This window comes from Astyanax mexicanus, chromosome 23 (genome assembly GCF_023375975.1).
Source record: "Astyanax mexicanus isolate ESR-SI-001 chromosome 23, AstMex3_surface, whole genome shotgun sequence".
Lineage (NCBI taxonomy): Eukaryota > Metazoa > Chordata > Actinopteri > Characiformes > Acestrorhamphidae > Astyanax > Astyanax mexicanus.
The window spans coordinates 1,541,900-1,564,922 of record NC_064430.1 but is presented as its reverse complement, the minus strand read 5'-3'; the positions used below and the strand labels follow the sequence as shown (position 1 = coordinate 1,564,922).

At 36.1% G+C, this 23,023-nt stretch overlaps 1 protein-coding gene across 2 annotated transcripts in view; it reads left to right on the top strand.

Annotated features, from left to right (window-relative positions):
• Nucleotides 1–18,159, top strand: part of kcnq1.1 (potassium voltage-gated channel, KQT-like subfamily, member 1.1) — an 87,717-nt gene extending 69,558 nt beyond the window's left edge. For both annotated transcript variants that reach the window (XM_022665270.2, XM_022665269.2), the window contains 4 exons: nucleotides 7,118–7,212; nucleotides 8,315–8,361; nucleotides 8,479–8,540; nucleotides 14,047–18,159. In XM_022665270.2, coding sequence (XP_022520991.1) covers nucleotides 7,118–7,212; nucleotides 8,315–8,361; nucleotides 8,479–8,540; nucleotides 14,047–14,229 — 387 coding nt within the window. In that variant the 3' untranslated portion in view covers nucleotides 14,230–18,159. The remainder of the gene's footprint in view (nucleotides 1–7,117; nucleotides 7,213–8,314; nucleotides 8,362–8,478; nucleotides 8,541–14,046) is intronic.
• Nucleotides 18,160–23,023: the final 4,864 nt, after the last annotated feature.

The window sequence follows — 23,023 nt, the reverse complement described above, 5'->3', positions numbered from 1 at the left end:
GTAATATAAGGAGAAAAAATAAAGCAAATGACAGCAAGTGTGATGGATCACAGTATAAACCAATAGGGAGTGGGAATGGTATAGGTTTATACTTCTCTACATCCAATCACACTCAGATTCACTCTATCTGGATGGAGAGATTTATCTGGATAGGGGTTTTATTGAACGATGAGAAGCCGGAATGAAAACCAGCTGAAATGAAATGGGTGTAAATAGGCTCATTTTAAAATGTAAGGAGTAGAAAGTTCAGATAATTGTGCGAAAATGTAAAGAGGTTACAATTTTATTAGTGTTTATAAATAAGGGTTAATCTACAGTTACAGTAGATACAGAATTACCAGCACCGTAATCTGTTGAGGCGCCTACACACCACCAAAAAGGAGTCGGATTTCGGCACAACGCCTCTTCTTTTTCTTCTTTTATTGTTTAACGGGTAACAATAGCCTGCCCCCTGTACCATCCTATAATTGAACTGCGTGTTCACACTGTAGACGAACCAGATCATGGTCCAGACTACCACTTTAGCTTAAACCATATTTTTGGAACATTTCGAACCTTCTATTTTCTTTTGGACCAAACTGAGACCAAACAAGCAGCCTAATACTGTATATTTAACTTTTTCTAAAGTCTAAATGAAATCTGTACCGATAATTTGAGCTGTTTTCATATTCAGATATTGGTTATGTATATTTCTGGCCAGGTCCAAGACCTCTTTGGCTGTAAGATTTTAGAGAACCAAGAGTTTTTAAGAGTGCCAGAACTCTCTCTTATCAGTATAATGTGAGTAGTGTGAGTTATTATATGCTGTAATAAGCTCTGTGTAAGGCGTTCCAGTATAACTGGTGTTTTAATATCTCTCTCGGTGCCTATTGGAGCTGAAAGCTGGAAGCACATCAAGTTTTGTTTGGCTGGCACATTCAGTCCACTGCAGGCATTAAACTGGGATTAACAGTTACAGCTTCATGATTATGATCACTAAGAATCGTCTGAGCTGAGTGTCTAGATCAGGGGGTGTCCAACTCAACCACATCCTGTTTTAATTTTATTTCTAAATAACATTTTTCTTCATCAGCCTTCTGTATCATGCCGAATAGATGGGCAGTCAATAACTCAGAGGAAGGCAGAAATATGAAATTAGTTTTGACAGGATTTATGGAGAACAGAAAATATACAATATTTTCAAATTGTTTCAATCTAATGACTTCAGCAGATCTGAATATAATATCCAAACTAAAGGGAGAGAGCCAGAAGGTATCAAAGACATGGAGGCACCCAAAAACACTAGCATACACCCACTGCAGACCTTCACAGTTTGCATATAAAATATGTTAAAATAACAATAGGCTATGTTAGCTGCAGTAAAATGTTTTTTTAATGAACATTTCAGCTTGAAGTAGACACCTAGCATCTTTTTTGTTTTGGTGCAAATTCGTTATAGGCATTAGTTTCTAAGCTTGCTGGGGGAGGGTGGTCAAAGCACACAATATGTTGTAGTGCATGCTGGGAAGCGCAGTGCAGGGGATTGTGAAAATCCTTTAATTTTCTCAAAAATCATTAGTGCTCCTTATAATCTGATGTGCCTCATATATGAATTTTACCAGTCAGGTATTAAGGAGCAGTAAAGCCACTCCACTGAAGTACAGAGTTATACAGGAGTTTCAGTTTAATTCTCCAGCAGTATTAGCATTAGCCGCTAAGCGCTAGCTTACTTTACTGTTTACTGTGTTAAAACAAGCTACGTGGGATGAACTGCTAGCTAATATCACTCTGGCTTATCGAAACACTCATGGTTCCTCAGTGTAGCCCAATCGGACATAAATGCTAATGCTGCTGCACCTAGCCTTAGTGGAAATCTGGAAATCTTGTCTTACTATAAATAAACAGAAGGGCTTTTCTCACCCAAATAAACTTTTGTAATAAGTTTATTAAAATGTTTTAATAGGAGAAATCTGTGTAGGTTAACATCCAGACTTTTTTTAAAGAATTTCAGTTTTTATTTACTTAGCTTAACTTTACTTAACTTAGTTACCACCACCACCACCACCCAAAATGCATAATGCGCTTTATAATCCGTTGCACCTTATGTATAAAAAAAGAACCAGAAAATAGATGTTTATTAATAGTATGCATTATAGTCTGGAAAATAGACATTTTAGGGTGGTTGTCAGTGGTCAGTTGTTAATCATTGCCAGCCTGGATAGGTGGGAAGTCTTTAACTAAAGAGTAAAGAGACATAATTATTTCTTATTAGATTTACTGAGAAGAGACAATATGAACAGATTATCAAAGTTTGGCTATTGATCTGAATTTAACAGCCTAAATAAAGTTCAAAGCCAGAAGGTAACATAGACATTTTCTCCAGATGATCCAGAATGCAGCAGCACGTCTGGTCTTCAACCAGCCAAAACGGGCACATGTCACCCCGCTGCTCATTGAGCTCCACTGGCTACCAGTTGATGCTCGCATCAAATTCAAAGCTCTTACAATCGCCTACAAGGTGATGTCAGAACAGCTCCTTCCTACCTGCACTCGCTCCTGAAGACTTACGCTACCTCCCGGCCGCTGCGCTCCTCCAATGAACGTCGCCTCGCTTTACCAAACAAACATTCACACAATCCAGACTGTTCTCATACAGAGTTCCCCAATGGTGGAACAAACTACCTTCTACTACCAGATCAGGAGAATCTCTCACTATCTTTAATAAACTCCTGAAGACTGAGCTCTTCAAAGAGCACTTACTCTCCTAACACCTCTAACTAACTACCTTCTACTACCAGATCAGGAGAATCTCTCACTATCTTTAAGAAACTCCTGAAGACAGAGCTCTTCAAAGAGCACTTACTCTCTTAACACCTCTAACACACTAACTACTTCTAACCTCATTTCCTTCTTCCTCTCCTTCACTCCTCTATCCTATTATTCCCCTTTGACCTCCTTTTATCCCTATCCAAAGATGTTTTTCCTTTAAACTTATTTTACATTGTACTTGACTATTGTAAGTCGCTTTGGACAAAAGCGTCTGCCAAATGTAATGTAATGTAATGTAATGTAACATAGAGGCACCCAGAAAAACTATGTCTATAAACCCCTGAATCTGTAGCCACTTTCTAAGGAAAACAACAAAATAACTAAAGCTAAACTAATAAAATACAGAGTATAATAGGTTTGCACAATGGCAGAAAATGCTGTTCTAGTGTTTTTCCTTAATTTTTTGTTTCCCAGAATTAAAAATACAAATAAATATTACAGTAAATAATTTCTCAGTTCTCTTTCAATGTAAATCCTGATAAATATAATTAAATAGTTTTCCGAACTTTTTTCACCTAAACATTAAAGCACATGCAGTTAATGTTGCCTTTTTTTTAACGCACACCTTTTTTGTAAGTAGGGTGTGTGGCTTTTTGGATTGGATTATCACCTTTCAACCACATATCAACTGTATCAGCTTCTGTTTTAACCATCGGCGATATCCGATACGCGGATCTGTCACCCAGCCCCGGTATTGTGTGCACTACCCGTCCCCTCCTGCTTTAAACACTTGATACTGGTCACAGTTTTGTGTCGTGCTTTCGCTCTTTGTCCTCCTTCCCTCTCTTTGTCCTTTCGTTTGCCTTTGCTCTCCACACTTACTAGCTTTTTAAAACCCCCTCCCCCTCTCCTCCCCTCACACACTGCTGTGACGCCGAACACACACACACTCCTGGCTGTGTTTGGGACGCTGCCGGCCTGAGCTCAGGGCTGTGTTTGCTTTAGTCTGATTCGGTACTTCCCACCGCAGACGTGTTAATGTTTGCATTTTTCTGTCTGGCTTTTCTGGTTTAACCCTTTAACGTCCTTACCAAGAAAAAAAAAAGCAGTGGAATATTTTTTGATTTTGTATTGTTGTGTGCCTCTTTTTTCTTAAAAGACCAGAAAATCTACACTTTTTTACGGTTGTAAAATCAGAAAGTCAGAGAACAAACCACAAATACATTAAAACAGCTGGAACATCACCAACCTTCAATGAAGACATGTGGTTAAAATATATAAATGTCAATTTAAATGTGATTAAAAAATGCTGAAAATAAAAAATGGGCCCTATTTTATCAATCTATAGGCGAGCTTTCAACCATGCATCCTGATTTAGGCGTTTTAGAGTGTCTTTGCTGTCGTAATGACGGGAAAAGTACACCTTGTGCAGCTCAAAACACACAAAAGGTATGTATGTGTTGAAATGCTGGAAAGCTGGAAAGTTGCATTATAGCACTCTTTTACAAATTCCACCATAAATAATGATTGTTTATGAACCAATTTACAAATGAGAACTAACAGGATATACAGCTGTAAAGTAGTGATCTTTAGTGATTTTTTTTTTCTTTATTTTGTCTAACCTACCGCTGATTGGTAGAGATGGCACAATCAGGTTGAGTTCAGTTCAGCACCTTCCTGCAGACGTGTTGATGTTTGCATTTTTCTGTTTTTCTGTCTGGATTTTCTGGTTTAACCCTTTAACGTCCTTACCAAGAAAAAAAAGCAGTGAAATATTTTTGTTTGTATTGTTTTGCGTGTGTTTGTAGGCATCTTTTTCAATTAAAAGAACAGATTTTTTTTTTTAAATCTACACTTTTTACTGTTGTAAAATCAGAAAGTCAGAGAACAAACCACAAATACATTAAAACAGCTGGAACATGACCAACCTTCAATGATCAAATGTGATTTAACAAATGCTGAAACTATAGAACGGGCCCTATTTTATCAATCTATAGGTGAGCTTTCAACCATGCATCTTGATTTAGGGTGTTTTAGAGTGTCTTTGCTGTCATAACGACACCTTTTGTAGTTTAAAACACACAAAAGGTATGTACTGATTTTCTTAATTAATCATAGGTATGTTTTGCTCTTCATACTCTTTAAGAGCCAGGTGTGCTCTGACTTTGGCGGATTGCTATTTGAACAGTGCAGCTCCCTGAAGACATTGGAAGACTAGTAAATAGCATGTAAATTGTATTTTAATTTAACTTTGAATAGACGTTGAAACGCTATTCTACATGTAAAGAATCTACACATTTTTATAAACCAGCTGGAACATGACCAACCTTCAATGAAGAAATGTGATTAAAAAATATAAATTGAAGTTTAAATGTGAAAACAATTGATAAAACAACATTTTGGGCTATTGTATTGATCTATAGGCGAGCAGACAACCCTGCAGCTTGATTTAGTACATTTTAGAGTGTCTTTGCTATCGTAACGACAGGAAAAGTACACATTGCGTGGCTCAAAACGAGCAAAAGGCATGTAATTGTTCTCTCAATTAATAAGTGGTGTGAAATAATAAATGTGATATTATACGTGTTAATTAACTGTATCAATGTTGAAATCCTGAATTCCCCTCCTTCCATTGTCTCTATCCAAATTTGTCCAAACAATAAATAATTATTGTTCATTTGAGCAATTTACGAATGAGAACTAAAAAGATATACAGTTTTGAACCAGTGATCTTTATTGATTTTTATTTTCTTTATTTTGTCTAACGTACCTCTAATTGGCTGATTGGTGAAGATGGCACAATCAGGTTGAGTTCAGTTCAGCACCTTCCTCAATAACGCAACTCATTCCGTTGTTAGAGCCGAGTTTTAAAGGGTTAACTCAAAGTCTCGTAACAAACACATGACCGCACACACTCTCCCCACGTTACTCAGACACTTCACATAAAGGCAAACAGCTCAGGGTGTCGGAGCCCAGGCCTAATCCAGTTCAAACGTGAGGAACCTGTGCTCGGTCAATATGAAGGTTTGGCGTCAGAAGGCAGGGCTCCTTTCCTTCAAAAAGAAACCAAGAGATCTTAGCTTAGCTTAGCTTTCAAACAGCCATTGAAGTGCAGGACAGGATTAGCATGAGGTGATGATGAATGTTTGCAAGAGGAAACAAAGAGAGATGTTGTTCTCCTCCTGATCCTCCTTAGTGAAAAAAATGAGTTTTTACACCAATTATTCATTTTTTTGAGCTCCAATAACCTATAATTACACAGCAGTGCTGCTGGAGTTCTTAAACACTGTGTTTAATCACTCACTGTCCTCCACTCTATTACACACTCCTAACTAAGAAGCTTATTTTTGGTGGTTTTCATCTAGTTCTTCATCAGTGGTCACGTATAGTAGTATAAACGCCAGCAGCTGCGTAGGGCGCTCGCACAGGACCTTATTTACAGGATGTAGGAGTGTTTTGGGGTTAGTGCTGGAGATAAAACTAAACAAACGCCTTTTAGAAGTGGAATTTCAGCTTCTACATCTCTGTTCCAACCATTTAACAATTCAAACGCTTTCATTAAATGAATTACGTTCCATGTTCTGATATGATTTACAAACCAGAATTCTAAAATACTTTTAGAAAAGTTAAAATAAAATTGTCTTAATCACAATAAGAAATAAGAAATATGAGTGAGCTGCTTAGTAAATAAAAAATATATATATATTATTGTATCATTATTTAGAAATGGGTCTGGGCTCTTATGAAAAAAACATTAGACAAAAAAACATGCATGTTTTGTATTTAGGTTATAAAACGTGTATAGATACACAAGTAGAGTTGCTAATGTCCACCTTTGTATGTGTTCACTGGAAAAATACAAGATAAAAAAGAAAGTTTGCATAGACATATTTACACATACACAGTTAATAATGATGATTAATCAGAAAATTTGAACACACCTCTTCTAATTCAGTGTGTTTTCTTTCATTTTATGATTTTTTTCTACGTTGCAAAATTAATATTGAAGACCATATTAAAGCTCTACAGGAACACATGCATTATTATTAATAATAAACCAATATCACATTTCTCTTTGAGGACAGATCTGCAGACTCTCTGTGAGATTTTACTCTCAGTATCTTCATGAGGGAGAGTCACCTGGAATAGTTTTCTCAGCGTCTTGAAGGAAGGAGTTCCTGGAGGTGCTGAACAATAGCTGCTGCTGCTTTTCCTTCACTTTGCTGTGAAGCTCCAGCTCATCCCAATTAAATCACCTCATCAAATCACCATCTCAGTTCATCAGGTTTAGATCAGGAGATTAATGTGGAGGACAAACACATAATTCCTTAATTGTTTGCATGACTTAAATGTGTGTGTGTGTTTGCAGCAAGCTCGTAAACCATATGACGTGAGGGACGTAATAGAGCAGTACTCTCAAGGCCATCTCAACCTCATGGTGCGCATCAAGGAGCTTCAGAGAAGGTACTTCCCTCAGGGTGGCTGACTGTCTATCAGTCAGTAAAATTAAAGTGAACTAAAACTTCAGTAAAACTAAAACAGTTCTGATAAAATTTGTGTAGATGTAGGGCTTTTACTTTTATTTTTGCTCAGTAAAACAAAATACTGAAAGGATAATAAATGATTATTAGTCAGTAGTTGGGATAGAAACCGTGATTTCTGTTTTACATGCTCTATAATTTTTCCACTTTAAATTTCAGTCATCCAATGAATCTTAGCTTAATACAGACACAGAGTTTTACCGATGTACAGAGTCACTGCATGGTTACTAAAACAATGGGACCTGACATCTGTCAGTAAAATTATTTTTGTAACAATACCAGACTGAAGACGCTTACATGCAATGGTCAAAGCCAGAAAGAGAATAAACCCATACATCAGAGCTAAAACGCGAGATGAAAAAGACAACCAGATCCAAAATACAGTCTGAATAACCAGAAAACACAGTACAAACAGAGCAAAAGAGTGAGCTCCTGCCACTGCCACTGCCACTGAAGTTTTAGTGCAGAAAAACGGGCCAAAGAGTCTAAAAGCGGAGAGAGTGTGCAGTTTTAGCGTAGAAAAACGGGCCAAAGAGTCTAAAAGTGGAGAGAGTGTGCAGTTTTAGCGTAGAAAAACGGGCCAAAGAGTCTAAAAGTGGAGAGAGTGTGCAGTTTTAGCGTAGAAAAACGGGCCAAAGAGTCTAAAAGCGGAGAGAGTGTGCAGTTTTAGCGTAGAAAAACGGGGCAAATGAGTCTAAAAGTTGCCGTAATTAAGGAGTTTAATATCAAGAGACATCATGAAATTAAACATCAATTCGAAAAATCTTAGTTTACACAACACTGTCAAAGATAAAGATAGTAAGTCAAGTAAAATGGTGTGTAAATGAAATAATCAAATAAAAACAAATTAAAGATAAAATACGCTAAAAATTTAAAGAATTTAAATATCGACATTTTACGCCACATATCAATAAAGTATCCCAAAATAAAACAATGAAATATATCACTGTATCGATATTTTGTCTCACCCCTAATTTATGACATATATAAAACTTCTCAATATATTCTTTATCTTTAATCCATAGACTGGATCAGTCCTTGGGAAAAATAACCCTGTTCCAGACAGGTTCAGGTACAGTTAGCCCTTTTTCCATCATTTTTAATATGGATATTTTCCATTTATTTCATTATTTCATGCTTGAATTTGATGATAGTGTTGTAATTTTAGCGTTGTTCTTGTTTTCCACAGACCGCGCTAAAGACAAGGGTTTAAACACTATCGGCTCCAGACTCAACAGGATGGAGGAGAAGGTAAAGTTCAGCATTTCTGTGTTCAGCTAAACTAAGCTTGATTAAGATAGATTGATGCCATTGCTGTGTCTCAGAGCATCATCTCATCTTAGAGGACTCAGAGTCCCAGATACTTAAAATACCTCAGCTGCCTTTTCCTAAATTCCTCCAGACTGCATCTCAGTACCCTGAAATATAGGAACAACTTAAATTCACTTATACATATACTTAAAATGCATTCCATTTAGGCTCAAATGAAAAGGTGGAAAAACATATTTTTGAAAGTGGTTAGAAAATGTATTTATGTAAGGTGGTATTTTCTACATAAACACTACTGTTTAAAAGTTTTAGAACGCATATTTTTTCCTTTATTTTTGCCAATCAAGCAATAAAACATATGAACTAAAACGCTGAAAAAAATTGTGTATTTTTAAAGAAAACAAAAAAAAAAAGTAAAAAATTTAATTACCAAAGCCTTAGTCTGTAGCAAAGTAGCGCTGGAACAGATGGTGTTACTGTTGTTACTCTCTACTGCAGCAGCATTTACACACTTACACACAATACTTTCACACTTGCATCATAATAACTAGAAAAAGACACAGAAACACAGATAAAACTCGGTAACTATTAAAAGTTCTTTTAGTCTTTAGAGAAATTACAGATACAGAAGCCAGAGAGCGGTGAGTACTGTTTCTACACCTTCAAATAAAGACTCTTTTAAACTGGAGAAAATAAAAACTGCTACAGGAAGACGTCTGGCTGACCCACATGGAAACAGCAGCTTTAGCCTTTAGCTCAGATTAACATGATTGGACTAAGGGGCCTAACCACACCACAACGCAGGTTTTAAAAGCAAATTTTCCTCATGTTTGGTGCATCTCACACTAGTGTAAAACTTGTGTAGTGTTACTATAAACTATGTTATTTAAATAATGATCTTTTTTATCTTGTTGGGTAAAAAAGAGCTATAGATAAAGATGAGCAGATATAGAGAGATGGTTCAAAAAACAAAAGCCTGAGTGAATAATTTTTTGCCATTCATTCAAATGTGATTTTTAACATTTTCTCAAGTATTTCTCTGAGTGACGTGTGCTGATAAGGCCATTTAGTGTCAGAAACTGACTGATTTCTTCACATACGTGTGTGTGTGTGTGTGTGTGTGGAGTGAGAAGGCTCTTAGCCTGATTGACAGACAGCGACTCAGGAGCTTTACAAACACTCACTCTGCTCCTGTTCATTTGCCACTCTGCCTCTAAATCCCTTTACAAACACTTTCCATCCCAGACATGAACTCAGAGAACACACTCACACACACACACACACACACTACGCCCATTCTCCCTCCCCTCTCTCTCTAAGCCTCTCTCTCTGTCTCAATCTTTCTTTCTCTCCGTCTATGGGTCCTATCTTACACCCCACCAACAGTCTATTTTTACTCCTTCCTCCTGCCTGGTTTAAACAGCAGCAGAGCTTCTGAATATATCTACACTGATGGGTGTGGTGTTCTGGAAATGAGGTGTGTTCAGGTACATTTCTGGAGTTTTATCTTGTTTATCTTGGTAACAGAAAACACAGGAGCTCCACTGACTGAATACAACCTAGACAGACGCCAACAGTCAGACGTTCATCGCTATCTCCGTAACACAGGCGCTGTGCCGAGCCGAGCGTACACCCCCACTTATTACACACACATGAACACACAGCAGCACAAACCCAACTTTTACATCAACAATGAACAGAATAGTAAATAAAATAACATTGCTGTTCCCGTAAATGAGCTGCTGGAGCTCCTTCACAGCGTCAACCAGCAGCTCAGTTTCCTCTGCTGAGAAGAGTTTGTTGAACACGTCCAGGTAGCTGCACCGTTACAATAGCAATCCACCAAAGTCAGAGCTCATGGCATCATGTTCTCCTCCACCAGTCTTACACACTGCTTTTGGATAACTTTATGCTGCTTTACTCCTGGTGCAAAAATTCAAGCAGTTCAGTTTGGTGGTTTGATGGTTTGTGATCATCCATCTTCCTCTTGATTATATTCCAGAGGTTTTCAATTTGATAAAATCAAAGAAACTCATCATTTTTAGGTGCTCTCTTATTTTTTCCAGAGCTGTATAAAGATGAGCTGGTAGATTGTTTTTCTGTTTTGGGAGAAAGTGATGAAGGAATACAGAGATCACAGAAAAGCCCCACCCCACAATCTGTTGCACTTCTTCCCATAATTTGGTCGTAAACAGGAAGCAGACAGTGTCTGAGATAAACAGGAACAAATAACTGGGCTTTTCAGGCAAACAGCCGCCCGAATCATTTCCCTCACCAGCTCTCTCTGTATTCTTCTCTGCCACCCACAGTGTCACCAGAGCACTCCGTAACGTGGGAAAAACTTTGATAAGCTTGGACACACCTTAAAATCATGAAGAAAAATAAACTAGAATGTTTTTTCATTTTCATTTTACATTGTTGGCTGGATTTTCTCAGTCAGCTTTATGAGATAGAGTCACCTGGAATTCAGGCTTTCAGTTAACAGCTGTGCTGAACTCATCAAGAGTTAATTACTTGAATTTCTTGTCTCTTAATGTAAAGTTTGAGAGCATCAGTTAAAGTAAAGTAGTGAAGAGGTAGAGTTACAGGTATACAGTGAATAGTGAATATTTCAGTAATGTTCTAATCCAGATTATGAGAAGCAAGAACTACTTAACTAAATAGCATTAAGCCATATTGTTTCGTACACAATTTTATCGCCAACATGTCTGAATATGGTGAAAAATATTATACATTAAAATATGGTGCCACCCTAATTATCACATCAGGGTACTACATTTTTAACTGTTTTTATGAAAAGAAAAATTCACTCTTTTCTCATTTCCCATTCTGTATCTACTAGAGACAGATTATATCTGTCCAGTATCATTTATTTTACTTTAATCCTGGATATATGGAGATATTTGGAGTGTATTATTATTAGTAGTATCATGACTGATCATTCTGGATCATTGACTTCTGATACAAATCTGATAAAATTCTTGTATTTTTTAAATATTTCAGTTAGGGATGTGCCATATCATATCATATGCAATAATAAAATAAAACAATTGTTTAATTTAATTCAGTGTTTTTTCATATTTTCCAAAAGTAACTTAATCGCGAAAATACCATGAAAAATTGCGATCTTATTTTAAGGCCATATCGCCCACCCCTACAACTAAGTAAAGAAAAAAAACTAAACACTTCAAAAAGTGTCCTCAAATGCATTAAAAACATTATAATGATGAAAGTGGCACTCATCAGGACTGCCCCAGGAAAGGAACAGCAAGAGTCAATCAGAGTAACCAGCCTCAGAAACCGCAAGTTACCAGCTCCCCAGATAAGATAAGAAAAAAAAGTGTTAAACAAACTAAAATACTCCTATTTATTAAGTTACTACATGATTCCTTATCTTTCCTTTCATAGTCTAAATCATTTCAGTATTTACAGTCATTTACAATGTAGGAAAAAACATAAGAACAAAAAATAAAACATTAAATGTTTACAGTGTTTAAACATTGTAAACAATTGAAACTATTCTGCAGTCACACTATTTTAATATCAGCCCATATATTCTATGATAAATCAATAACATAATTATTGTATTGAGTCTATTGTTAAAGCTAAACTCGTGTGTAAATGATTAATACATTAGAAATTAGAACTGTAAATTAAATGCACCACGTTTTTTAGTGTGTGTATCTCTATAGGATTAGCGTCTGTACATTAGCACTAGCGACCACATGACCCTTTAGAGTATTATTAGCACGCGATGCGCTGACATGAGGAACGGCTGATCTGAAGCATGTCAGTTATTCTCTCTAAGTGCTTTCAGCTGTTTTCAGTCATTTCCGACAGCGCCGAGCCTCGGTTTGAGCTGAGTCTGGTCTCTGTGAGGTCAGCAGGCTGTATATTTGTATATGTGAGTCTACGTGGGAGAGCTGGGCGCATGTTTACATGCGGAGCCGCATGCCCTGCGCTGCACGACGGCGTGTGTTTGTGAGTGCGTGTCTATACGCTATAGCGTTATAAACATCGCCGCCGCTCAGAGACGTCGCGTCTGTTGACTGGTAATGGAGTGTAGACAGGCCCGGCTCCAAACATCACTTATCCCGGCCGCGACCTTTAACCCCACAGCGCTTTATCTCCATATTCATCTCAACATACTGAATAAACACATGGCTGCCTCCTGTCTCCACATTTAATGTATACAGCTAATAGGACACGGAAGCTCTGCCCATATATAGAATTTAGCCGTACGCTGAGAAACTCAGTTTATAAACTATTATCCATAATAATACCGCTTTATGCTTCTGATGTAATTATAATGAAATAGCATAATGATGTAAATACACTCTTAAAGATGGACATGGATGGACGGACAGATAGATATAGTTAGACAGGTGGATAGATAGATGACCGGAGGGATAGACAGGTAAATGGATAAACGGAAGGACGGACATATAAATAGATACACATACAGAGAGATAGATGGACAGGCTCAAAGATGCACATATGGATGGACTCAGACAGACATTCAGAAAGACAGACAGACTCCTGATTCCTTAGACGGACAGACACTTAGGTAGACAGACAGACTCCTGGTTTCTTAGACAAACAGACACCAATTTAGACAGACAGACAGACTCCTGGTTCCTTAGACGGACAGACACCTAGATAGACAGACAGAAAGACGGATAAACTCCTAGTTCCTTAGACGAACAGACATCTAGGTACTCACACAAACATTCAGACAGACAGATAGACTCCTAGTTCCTTAGTCAGACAGACACCTAGGTAGACAGACAGAAAGACAGATAGACTCCTACTTCCTTAGACGAACAGAAATCTAGGTACTCAGACAAACATTCAGAAAGACAGACAGACTCCTGATTCCTTAGACGGACAGACACTTAGGTAGACAGACAGACTCCTGGTTTCTTAGACAAACAGACACCAATTTAGACAGACAGACAGACTCCTGGTTCCTTAGACGGACAGACACCTAGATAGACAGACAGAAAGACGGATAAACTCCTAGTTCCTTAGACGAACAGACATCTAGGTACTCACACAAACATTCAGACAGACAGATAGACTCCTAGTTCCTTAGTCAGACAGACACCTAGGTAGACAGACAGACAGACAGAAAGACAGACTCCTGGTTCCTTAGACAAAAAGACACCAATTTAGACAGACAGACAGACTCCTGGTTCCTTAGACGGACAGACACCTAGGTAGACAGACAGAAAGACAGATAGACTCCTACTTCCTTAGACGAACAGAAATCTAGGTACTCAGACAAACATTCAGACAGACAGATAGACTCTGTTATGTATAAGACAATATTTGAATATAATCAGAAAACTTTTGATTTTGATCGACTTTTGAAATGCAACAACTCCTAGTTCCTTAGACGGACAGACATCTTGGTACTCAGACAGATAGACAGATAGATTTTCTTTTGAACGGTCCTAACAGTTTGATTGACTGCTTTGTCTCTCAGATCACACACATGGACAAGACTCTGAACTGCATCGCTGAGTCCCTGAACTCGCTGCTGATGAGGGATAGTGGGAGGATTGGATTGGCCGAAGCTGGACCCAGCCTGTCTGCATCCAATAGCCTACCCAGCTACGACCAGCTCTCCACCACCACCTTCCCATCAGCCCTCGAGGAGAGCTCCTGACCTGAAGTGACCTCACAGCTCCTGGATCACAGTGTGCCTCGGCCTTTGGTTGGGTTTGTGTTGTGTTGGTTTGGGACGGCCTGAACTGCGATCACACAGCAGGTAACAGTAGCTCAAATCCGGCTTTAAAGATTCTGAAGCGGCACATGCTACTTTACTATTTTTAGGGACGTCCCTGCATTTGTTTTTCTACAACAAGACAATGCAAATCCACATGCTGCACGCATTACAAAGACATTGCACGCTTCATCAGTTGGTATCCTTGGTGCCTAAACAGCTTTTGTGAGAAGACTGTTGTTAGAAGTAATGGCAACATTCTTATATGGTAAACTTTTTGCGTTGGAATGTGTAACAGGCCTGAAATGCAGGAATTGATGTACTTGTATGCTCTTGAGACCCTGCGTCCTCATTTGAGGACATTTACATTTCTGCTTCTTTACAGCATGATGCCTAATTTTTCTAAAACAGTGACTGTTTGGTCTCATAGAGAGACACTGTCCCTACCATCTAGTGGTCACATGACAACATTAAATGTAATTAATAAAAATTGAGAAGAGGAGAATCCCAGTCAAAAGTTTCTACCGGCAGTTCAGACCGAAACATGGGTCAGATAAACATTCTAATTCAATTTTATGTTTAAAACTAGTTTTAGTCAAAGTTAGTTCATGGAATTATTGGGTCCTTCTGATCCCAAATGGCAGGGATAATTTTTACCAAACATTGTGTTTTGCAAAAAAAAGTCTAGGTCTCAGGAGGATATAGATAGAGTGGCTTGAAAAAGTATTCATACCCCTTACTTTTTTACATTATGTCACCATACAACCACAAACTTGAATGTATTTGATTGAGATTTTAAGCGATATAACAACATAAAGTAGCACATAATTGTGAAGTGGAACAAAAATAAGAATCTTTAAAAAATTAGGGTCTTTTGGGGTTTGTCTCTACCAGCTTTGATCATCTAGAGACTTAGATTTTCACCCATTTCTTCTTTGTAAAATCACTGAAGATCAGTCAGGTTGGATGGAGAGCGTCTGTGAACAGCAGTTTTCATGTATCTTTACAGAAGATCAATGGGATTTAGGTATTTTAGGACTTTGACTGGATCATTCTTACACATGAATATTCTCTGATCTAAACCATTATAGCTCCACTGTAGCTCTGGCTGTATGTTTAGGGTCATCGTCTTGCTGGAAGGTCTCAAGTCTTTTACGGCCTCCAACAGGTTTTCTTTTTCCAGGATTGTTCTGTATTTATTTATCTCCATCCATCTTCCATCCATCAACTCTTGACCAGCTTCCTAAATCTGTCCCTGCTGAAGAAAAGTTTATCCCGACAGCATGATGCTGCCACCACCATGTTTCACAGTGAGAACGGTGTGTTCAGGGTGTGTTCAGCAGTGTTAATATTGTGTCACACACATAGCACTTTGCATTTAGGCCTCTCATCTGACCACAGCACCTTCTTCCATATGTTTGCTATGTTCCTACATGGCTTGTAGCTACAAACTGCAAACAGCACTTCTTAATTCTTTGTTTAAACAGTGGTTTTCTTCTTCCACTCTTCCATAACTGCCAGATTTGTGGAGAGCAGGACTTATAGTTGTCCTGTGAACAGATTCCACTGCATATGGATAAATTAAGCGTGGTGATCAGACGAAAAAAAGTCAAAGTAAATCTATACAGTCCAAACAGTTTCTGATTTGGCGTTTTTTTTATTATTTTCTGGCCAAAAAAAATTCTTTTTTTTTTTTTTATAACCTTTGGACTGTAAGTACAGGTTTAAATGTTTTGCATTTTTAAATATTTTTGATTCCTAAGCTGATTTTTATGTTTGTTATATTTGTAATGTAGGGGATTTTAGCAGGTTTTTTTTTTTTTTGTTGGAGTCTATGATGTACAAATGATTAATGTTTAAATTAGGTTTATTTATTAATGCATGTGTGTGTCCGCTTCATTTTTGTTTGTTTGTTTGTTTGTTTTAATTTTCATTATATATTCATGACGCTGAGCCCTCTTTTTTTTTTTGGTTCTCATTAATAAATATTAACCGCTCTCTCTCTCTCTTTCTGTCTCTCTCTCTTTCTTTTTCTCTCTCGCTCTTTCTGTTTGTATACGTTTTCAATGGGTTTTTCTATTGTAAGGTCAGAACTGACCACGTTCCCATTCAGGTCCTGCACAGATGTCCGGGCTTTCCCGCTCTTTTCCCCTGACCGCTGGGCTTTAGTGGTGCGGTGGCAGCAGGGGAGGTTGGGGTGATGGTGTGGAGGCATTTATGGCATTCGGGCAGCAGCAGTTGTAGTTCTTTTTCTAAAAGTCCGTCAGTGATGCTTGAATTCCTTTAGTGTGTCCTGACAGATCAATGACTTATGCAGCACACGACCATATGGGCAGCACCCTGACCTCTGACCCCAACACAATACCTTTGGTCGGTAGGGTTAGGGGGCTTGTTGCCATGGGGATGGCTCCATGTGCACTCGCTGACCCTCTCTTGTGAAGAGACAAGCCTGCTCTTCTGCCTCTTTCATCTGCTGCTCGGTGTGTAGCACTACTGTCGCTCACAATGTGCATAAACAGCTAATCGCTAAAAATGTAAAAATAATTTGCTACCATCCAGCAATGGTGGCATTCTCAGGAATTGACCAGTTACAAAGTTTTAAGAAGTTTAAGATTAATATTAAAGACATAAAAACAATTAAGGGACACATATATCATTGCTGTCCAATAAAAAAAAGTGGGTGTGTCAATTATTAACATATTTTTTTGCATATTGATGCATATATTGTGTACACCTTAATGCTAATGGAATAATAACTACACTAAAGTATTTAATGCCACTACATATATATTCTTCTTTAATTTAATGCATATTGCTTAAAAAGACATTTTATGAAAATAAAAGTAAAGAGAAAGCATATTTAATGTGTTTTCATGAAGTATATTCAATGGAAAATGTACTATTAGTATTCTTTACCTAATTTTAACAAACTTTTAATTCAGCTTTATCCAGTTTTAATTTGCTACCATATTTTTTGGACTATAAGGCGCACCGTATTTTAAGGCGCACTATCAATGAACGTTTATTTTCTGCTCTATTTTCATAAATAATGAAAGCGTCAATAGTAAGGATGTCTACATTCTATACATTTTCTAGTTAAACGAGCACTGGATGTTAATCTACACAGATTTCTCTCCCGAAAACTGTTTATTTGGGTAAGTAAAGCGCTTCAATTTATCTACAGTAAACTGAGATTTCCAGTGTTTTGTCCAAGGATGAGCAGCGCTAGCCGTGCTTATCAGCAAAGCTATCTGCAGTTAGCAGCGTTAGCCAGCTCTGGTCTTCAATACTAAATTTACAATGTACAATTAAATGAGAGGAGTGTGTCCAAACCTTTAACTGGTTCTGTACTAAAGCAATCTTTTCTTTAACTCAACTCACATTCTGAATTACGCTAAGCAAAGCTAAGAATACGTCAACTTAACTCAACTGTGTCATAATTCCAAGGAAAATGAAATGCAGCTTTAAAACATGGGGTAGGGAGCATCAGAGGAGAGAAGCTTTAAGTATTATTTCATTCTTCTGCTGAGAAACTAAATTTGCTGAGAAAAATCTGCAGAGAAAATTAAATTTATATTGGGTGTTTAATATAGTAACAGTCTCATTCAATATATTTAATTTCTATTTAAAGACTATATTAAAAAAGTTCTACAGGATTTGATGCATTATTTTTAATAATAAGCCAGAATAAGTTTTCATTTTATACTTTGGAATCTTCTAAGCAGCAAACTTTTTACTGCTATTGCAATCAGTTTGTCAAAAAGTCAAAATGAAAGTAACAGTAGCTGCGTCATTAAAACCGCAGTTTCCAGTCGTGGGTTAAATCAGCTGCCTTTTCAGGGTTAGTGAAAATTGTCTTGTTTGTACATTGACTTTAGTGTTTTATGTATATATATACATCCTCATTTGCACATCACATATAAAGAGAGAGAGAGAGAGAATTTAATTTTACGTATACTAAAGAATAAGCGAACACTAGCTCCATATTATACCTTCAATAACTTCGAAAGGAAATGTGCGCATAAGCGAAAAAGAGAAAATATATTTAACAAGTACATACTTTTAACATTAAAATGAATATGTACTTAAATACATACTAAGTGTACTATTTTGGAAAAAAAAACTTATGGCAACTGAAGTATATTTCAGTTGTGATTAAGCTCTATTTAAATACAACATAAAAGCATTGGGTTGTGCTTTTGAGTGCTTTTTTCGTATAAAACGTCTGTGAAGTAGATTTTAGTATGTTTTTGTTTTTTTAATACATTTAATGCACTTATTAACATACTTCTTTGCATATTGATGCATATATTGTGTTCACCTTAATGCTACTGGAAAAATAAATAAACACTAAAGTGCACTTTAAACAGTATTTAGACCAGGATTTGTATATTTTCCATCAACACGTTTAATTTAAAGCATATTGCTTAAAAAGACATTTTATGGAAATGCAGAGAAAGCATATATATAGTATATTTTATTGAAAATGTACTTATTTATTTGTATTCTTGACCTAATTTTAACAAACTTTTAATGTATTTAAGTATATTTCTTTTTCATCAGGCTGGGGGTACCGTCTAATTTAAGAAATCCACATGTGATATAGATCTGTTTCTGATACAGAGGGATTTAATCTCTGTAAGAGTAGAGAGCAGGACGTGAGTGACAGGACAGAAGCAGGATCAGGATGTTCGCTGTCCTGTAGGGTTTGCCACCCCGTGTCGAGACGACTGTGTCAGCAGCAGTGGCAGCGTGCCGGGTGCGGTGGCAGCTCCGCAGAGAGACTGCCGGCTGCAGTGGGGGTCCGGGCCATATGCCTCAGCGTAAATGACGGGTCTTTGTTACGCGTTTAAAAGGACGAACTGCTGCCACTTTCCCTGAGAGCGCTGAGCAAACTCCACACCAAACGCCATTAATCCGAGCTACTGAACCCATACAGGAGCATCCAGCCCTGAACACACCGCCTGCCACCGCCCCGGCCGGGTTTATGGGCCAAATGATTCGCAGAGAAAAAGAGAGAAAGAAAGAGAAATGGAAAGAGGCTGAAAAACATGGGAAGATGGATGGTTTGATGGCTTGGCGGCAACTTTGCAGAACGGCGGAGGTTTAATAGGGTTAACAGTGCTGATGATAAAGCTAAATCCCTGGTATAAGCCCTTTATAATACTATTTTACTCTGGGAATTTGGGATTTTTGTATATTTTAAACATTTTCTCTTCTTAAAAATAGGGTTAACCATGCTGATAAACTTAAATCCTTGCTATAAACCCGTTCTAATTCTATTTAACTCTAGGATTTGTGATTTTGTACAATTTAAACATTTTCACTTTTGTAAAAAAAAAAAGGGTTAAGTGCTGATAAAGTAAAAATCTTAGTATAAACCTTTTACAAGAATATTCATCTCTTGGATTTGGGATTTTGTACAATTTAAACATTTTCACTTTTGTAAAAAAGGGTTAAAAAAAGCAAAAAAATAGGGTTTACATTGCTGATAAAGTAAAATTCTTAGTATAAACCTTTTATATATATTATTTAACTTTCGGATTTTGCAAATTTTAAACATTTTCTCTTTTGTAAAAATAGGGTTAAGTGCTTATAAAGTAAAATTCTTAGTATAAACCCTTTATAATACTACTCAACTCTTGGATTTGGTATTTTGTAAAGTTTTAACATTTTCTCTTTTGTAAAAATAGGGTTAACAGTGCTGATAAAGCCAATTCCAGGTCTATTAAACAGTTGATCAAAGGTTAAATCCTTGGTATAAATACTTCAAAATACTATTTAAATTTGGGATTTTGTAAAGTTTTAACATTGTACATTTGCTACAATAGGGTTAACAATGCTGATAAAGTAATACGCAGAAAAAAACAGTGAAAGAAATGTTAAATCCTTAGTATAAATACTTTGTAAAGTTTTGTAAAGTTTAAGGCTTTTAACTTTACAAAACAGTAAACGAAAGGTTAAATCCTTGGATTTAACCCTTTATAATATTTAATTCGGGGATTTTTGATTTTGTAACATTTAAACATTTTTACTTTTATAAAAATAGGGTTAATAGTGCTGATAAAGTAATTAGCAGAAAAAATAGTGAAAGGTTAAATCCTTGGTATAAACCCTATTAAGTACTTTTTAAATTTGGGATTTTGTAAAGTTTAACATTTTTGCTTTTGGGGTTAACAGAGCTGGTAGTCATTTGCATGGCTAAAAACAGTTGATCAAAGGTCAAATCCTTGGTATAAACCCTTTATAATACTATTTAACTTTGGAATGTGTGGTTTTGTTAAATGTAATAATTATTACTTTTGTAAAAATAAGGTTAACAGTGCTGATAAAGTAATTTGCAGGGCTAAAAAAACAGTTGATCAAAAGTTAAATACTTAGTATAAAAGCTTAATGGTAAATTTAACACTGGGATTTGTGATTTTGTCAAATTTTAAGTAAAAAATTAAGTGTTTGTCATTGGCAGGGCTACAAAACAGTTGATCAAAGGTTAAATCCTTGGTATAAATGGATGGATGGAAGATGGTTTGGCAGCATCTTGGCAGAACAGTTGAACTTTAATAGAGTTAACAGTGCTGATAAAGTTAAATATTTAGTATAAATCCATTATAATACTATTTAACTCTGGGAATTTGAGATTTTGTACAATTTAAACATTTTCCTTTTTGTAAAAATATGGTAAACAGTGCTGAAAAAGCGATTTTCAGGGCTAAAAACAGTTGATTAAAGGTTAAATCATTGGTTTAAACCCTTTTCAATACTATTTAACTCTGTTGATTTTAGATTTTGTAAGAGTTTAACATTTTTACTCTTGTAAAAATAAGGTTAACAGTGCTGATAAAGTAATTTGCAGGGCTAAAAAAACAGTTGATCAAAGGTTAAATCCTTGGTATAAAAGCTTAATGATAAATTTAACACTGGGATTTGTGATTTTGTCAAATATTAAGTAAAAAATTAACAGTGTTAGTCATTGGCAGGGCTACAAAACAGTTGATCAAAGGTTAAACCCTTTTTATAAACCCTTTCTATAACTATTTAAATCTGGAATTTGTGGCTTTGTAAATTTTTAAGTAAAAATAGGGTTAACAGTGCTGATAAAGTCATTTGCAGGGCTAAAAAACAGTTGATCAAAGGTTAAATCCTTGGTATAAAACCTTTATAATACTATTTTACTCTGGGATTTGTGATTTATTTTAATGAAATCCAGTTCATGTTATGTGATGGTAAAATTTAAACACTTTTGCAATCCACAATTTATGTATATATATATATATATATAGTGCTGTTTCTAACACAGAGGGATTTAAACACCTTTAATGCACAAAAGTGTAGAGTGTGTAAGTGTTGCATTTTTTATTTTTTAATTGACATTTGGATTGTCTTTTTAAAAAACACTTTATTTTGTCAGTTTTTTCTTTTAGTCCATCTGGGAAACTCTTAAAGCACTTCAGCAGACTTCATTGAGCTGCATATGGATCAGTAGGGGTTGAACAATCATGGCTCTCTGGGATTTCTGCTCATCAAATTGTCCGTCCCAAGAGCCCGAGGAAATCATCCATCTGCTCCCACAGATAATAGCAAAGCACACTGACAACCCCAACAATCTGGACATAATGATTTTAGTGTAAAAGTTCAAATAATGAGCTCCGACCTAAAAACCCCTGGGGCCGCAACCCAGAGACTGTTTGTGTGTTTTGTTTTGGAGCTGCTGAGAAACTCAACAGTTTAGACCACACCATTCACATCAGTTCATCTTAAGAGGTGTTTAGATTATTTATTTGCTTATTGAGTTAAATACTAAAGTGAGTTGCTGTGCTCCGGTACTTCTTTTTTATTTGGTTGGTTTGTACATTTTTAGTACGTTTTTAAAAAATAATAATTATTTTTTACTTATTTACAGTTCAGTTACTTGTTTTGTTTTTTGATTGTTTTATTGCACAAAAAAAGTTAACACTACTTTATGTTTAGTGAAACAAAAAAAGAGATCAGAATAAGAACAGTGATGTAGTACAGTGGTAGCGAATTGTTGCTATAATACTTTTTAATATGTACTTTATATACTTTTAAGCTATTTCTCCTTATTTGTTTTACAATATTATATACTCATTTACTTTCCCTTTATTTGGAACCTACAAGAAAAACAGGAAAATCTCTTATTTTTTTACTCAGTTACAGTTTAATTGTAGTTATTTCTCCCTCTATTTTTCCAATATATAATTAAAATGAAAAGAATAGAGTCTAGCAATGATGTTATATTGTTCTGGTTATTCTGGATATACTACAAATTCAAACTGTTTAAAACTTTTTGGTACTTTTTTACATTTAGATTTAAATACAAAATACACTCAAAATTGAACCCCTCACCATCAATATGGTCATGGCGATTAGATAATGGGAAATAAATGAAAAACGTGTTTCTGTTTGTTTGGAATTTTCTTGTTTCTTTCTTTTGTTTGTCTTGATCAAATTTAAAAATCACTTTGGAAATTTAAAATGTTTAAATCTTGATATTTTCACATTGATTTATATAAAACATTAAAAATTACCCCACCCTCAATCTGGTAAATCTGATAACATTTTAATTTTACTTTGGAAATCTAAAAAATTATAATCTTGAGATCATATTAATTTAAGTTTTATGTAATGTTTCTATAAATCCAGATGCATCCCTGAAGTATTTTAGGTTGATTTGGCTGATTTTTAAATGTGTTTAAAAACTGGTAAATTGGTAAAACCT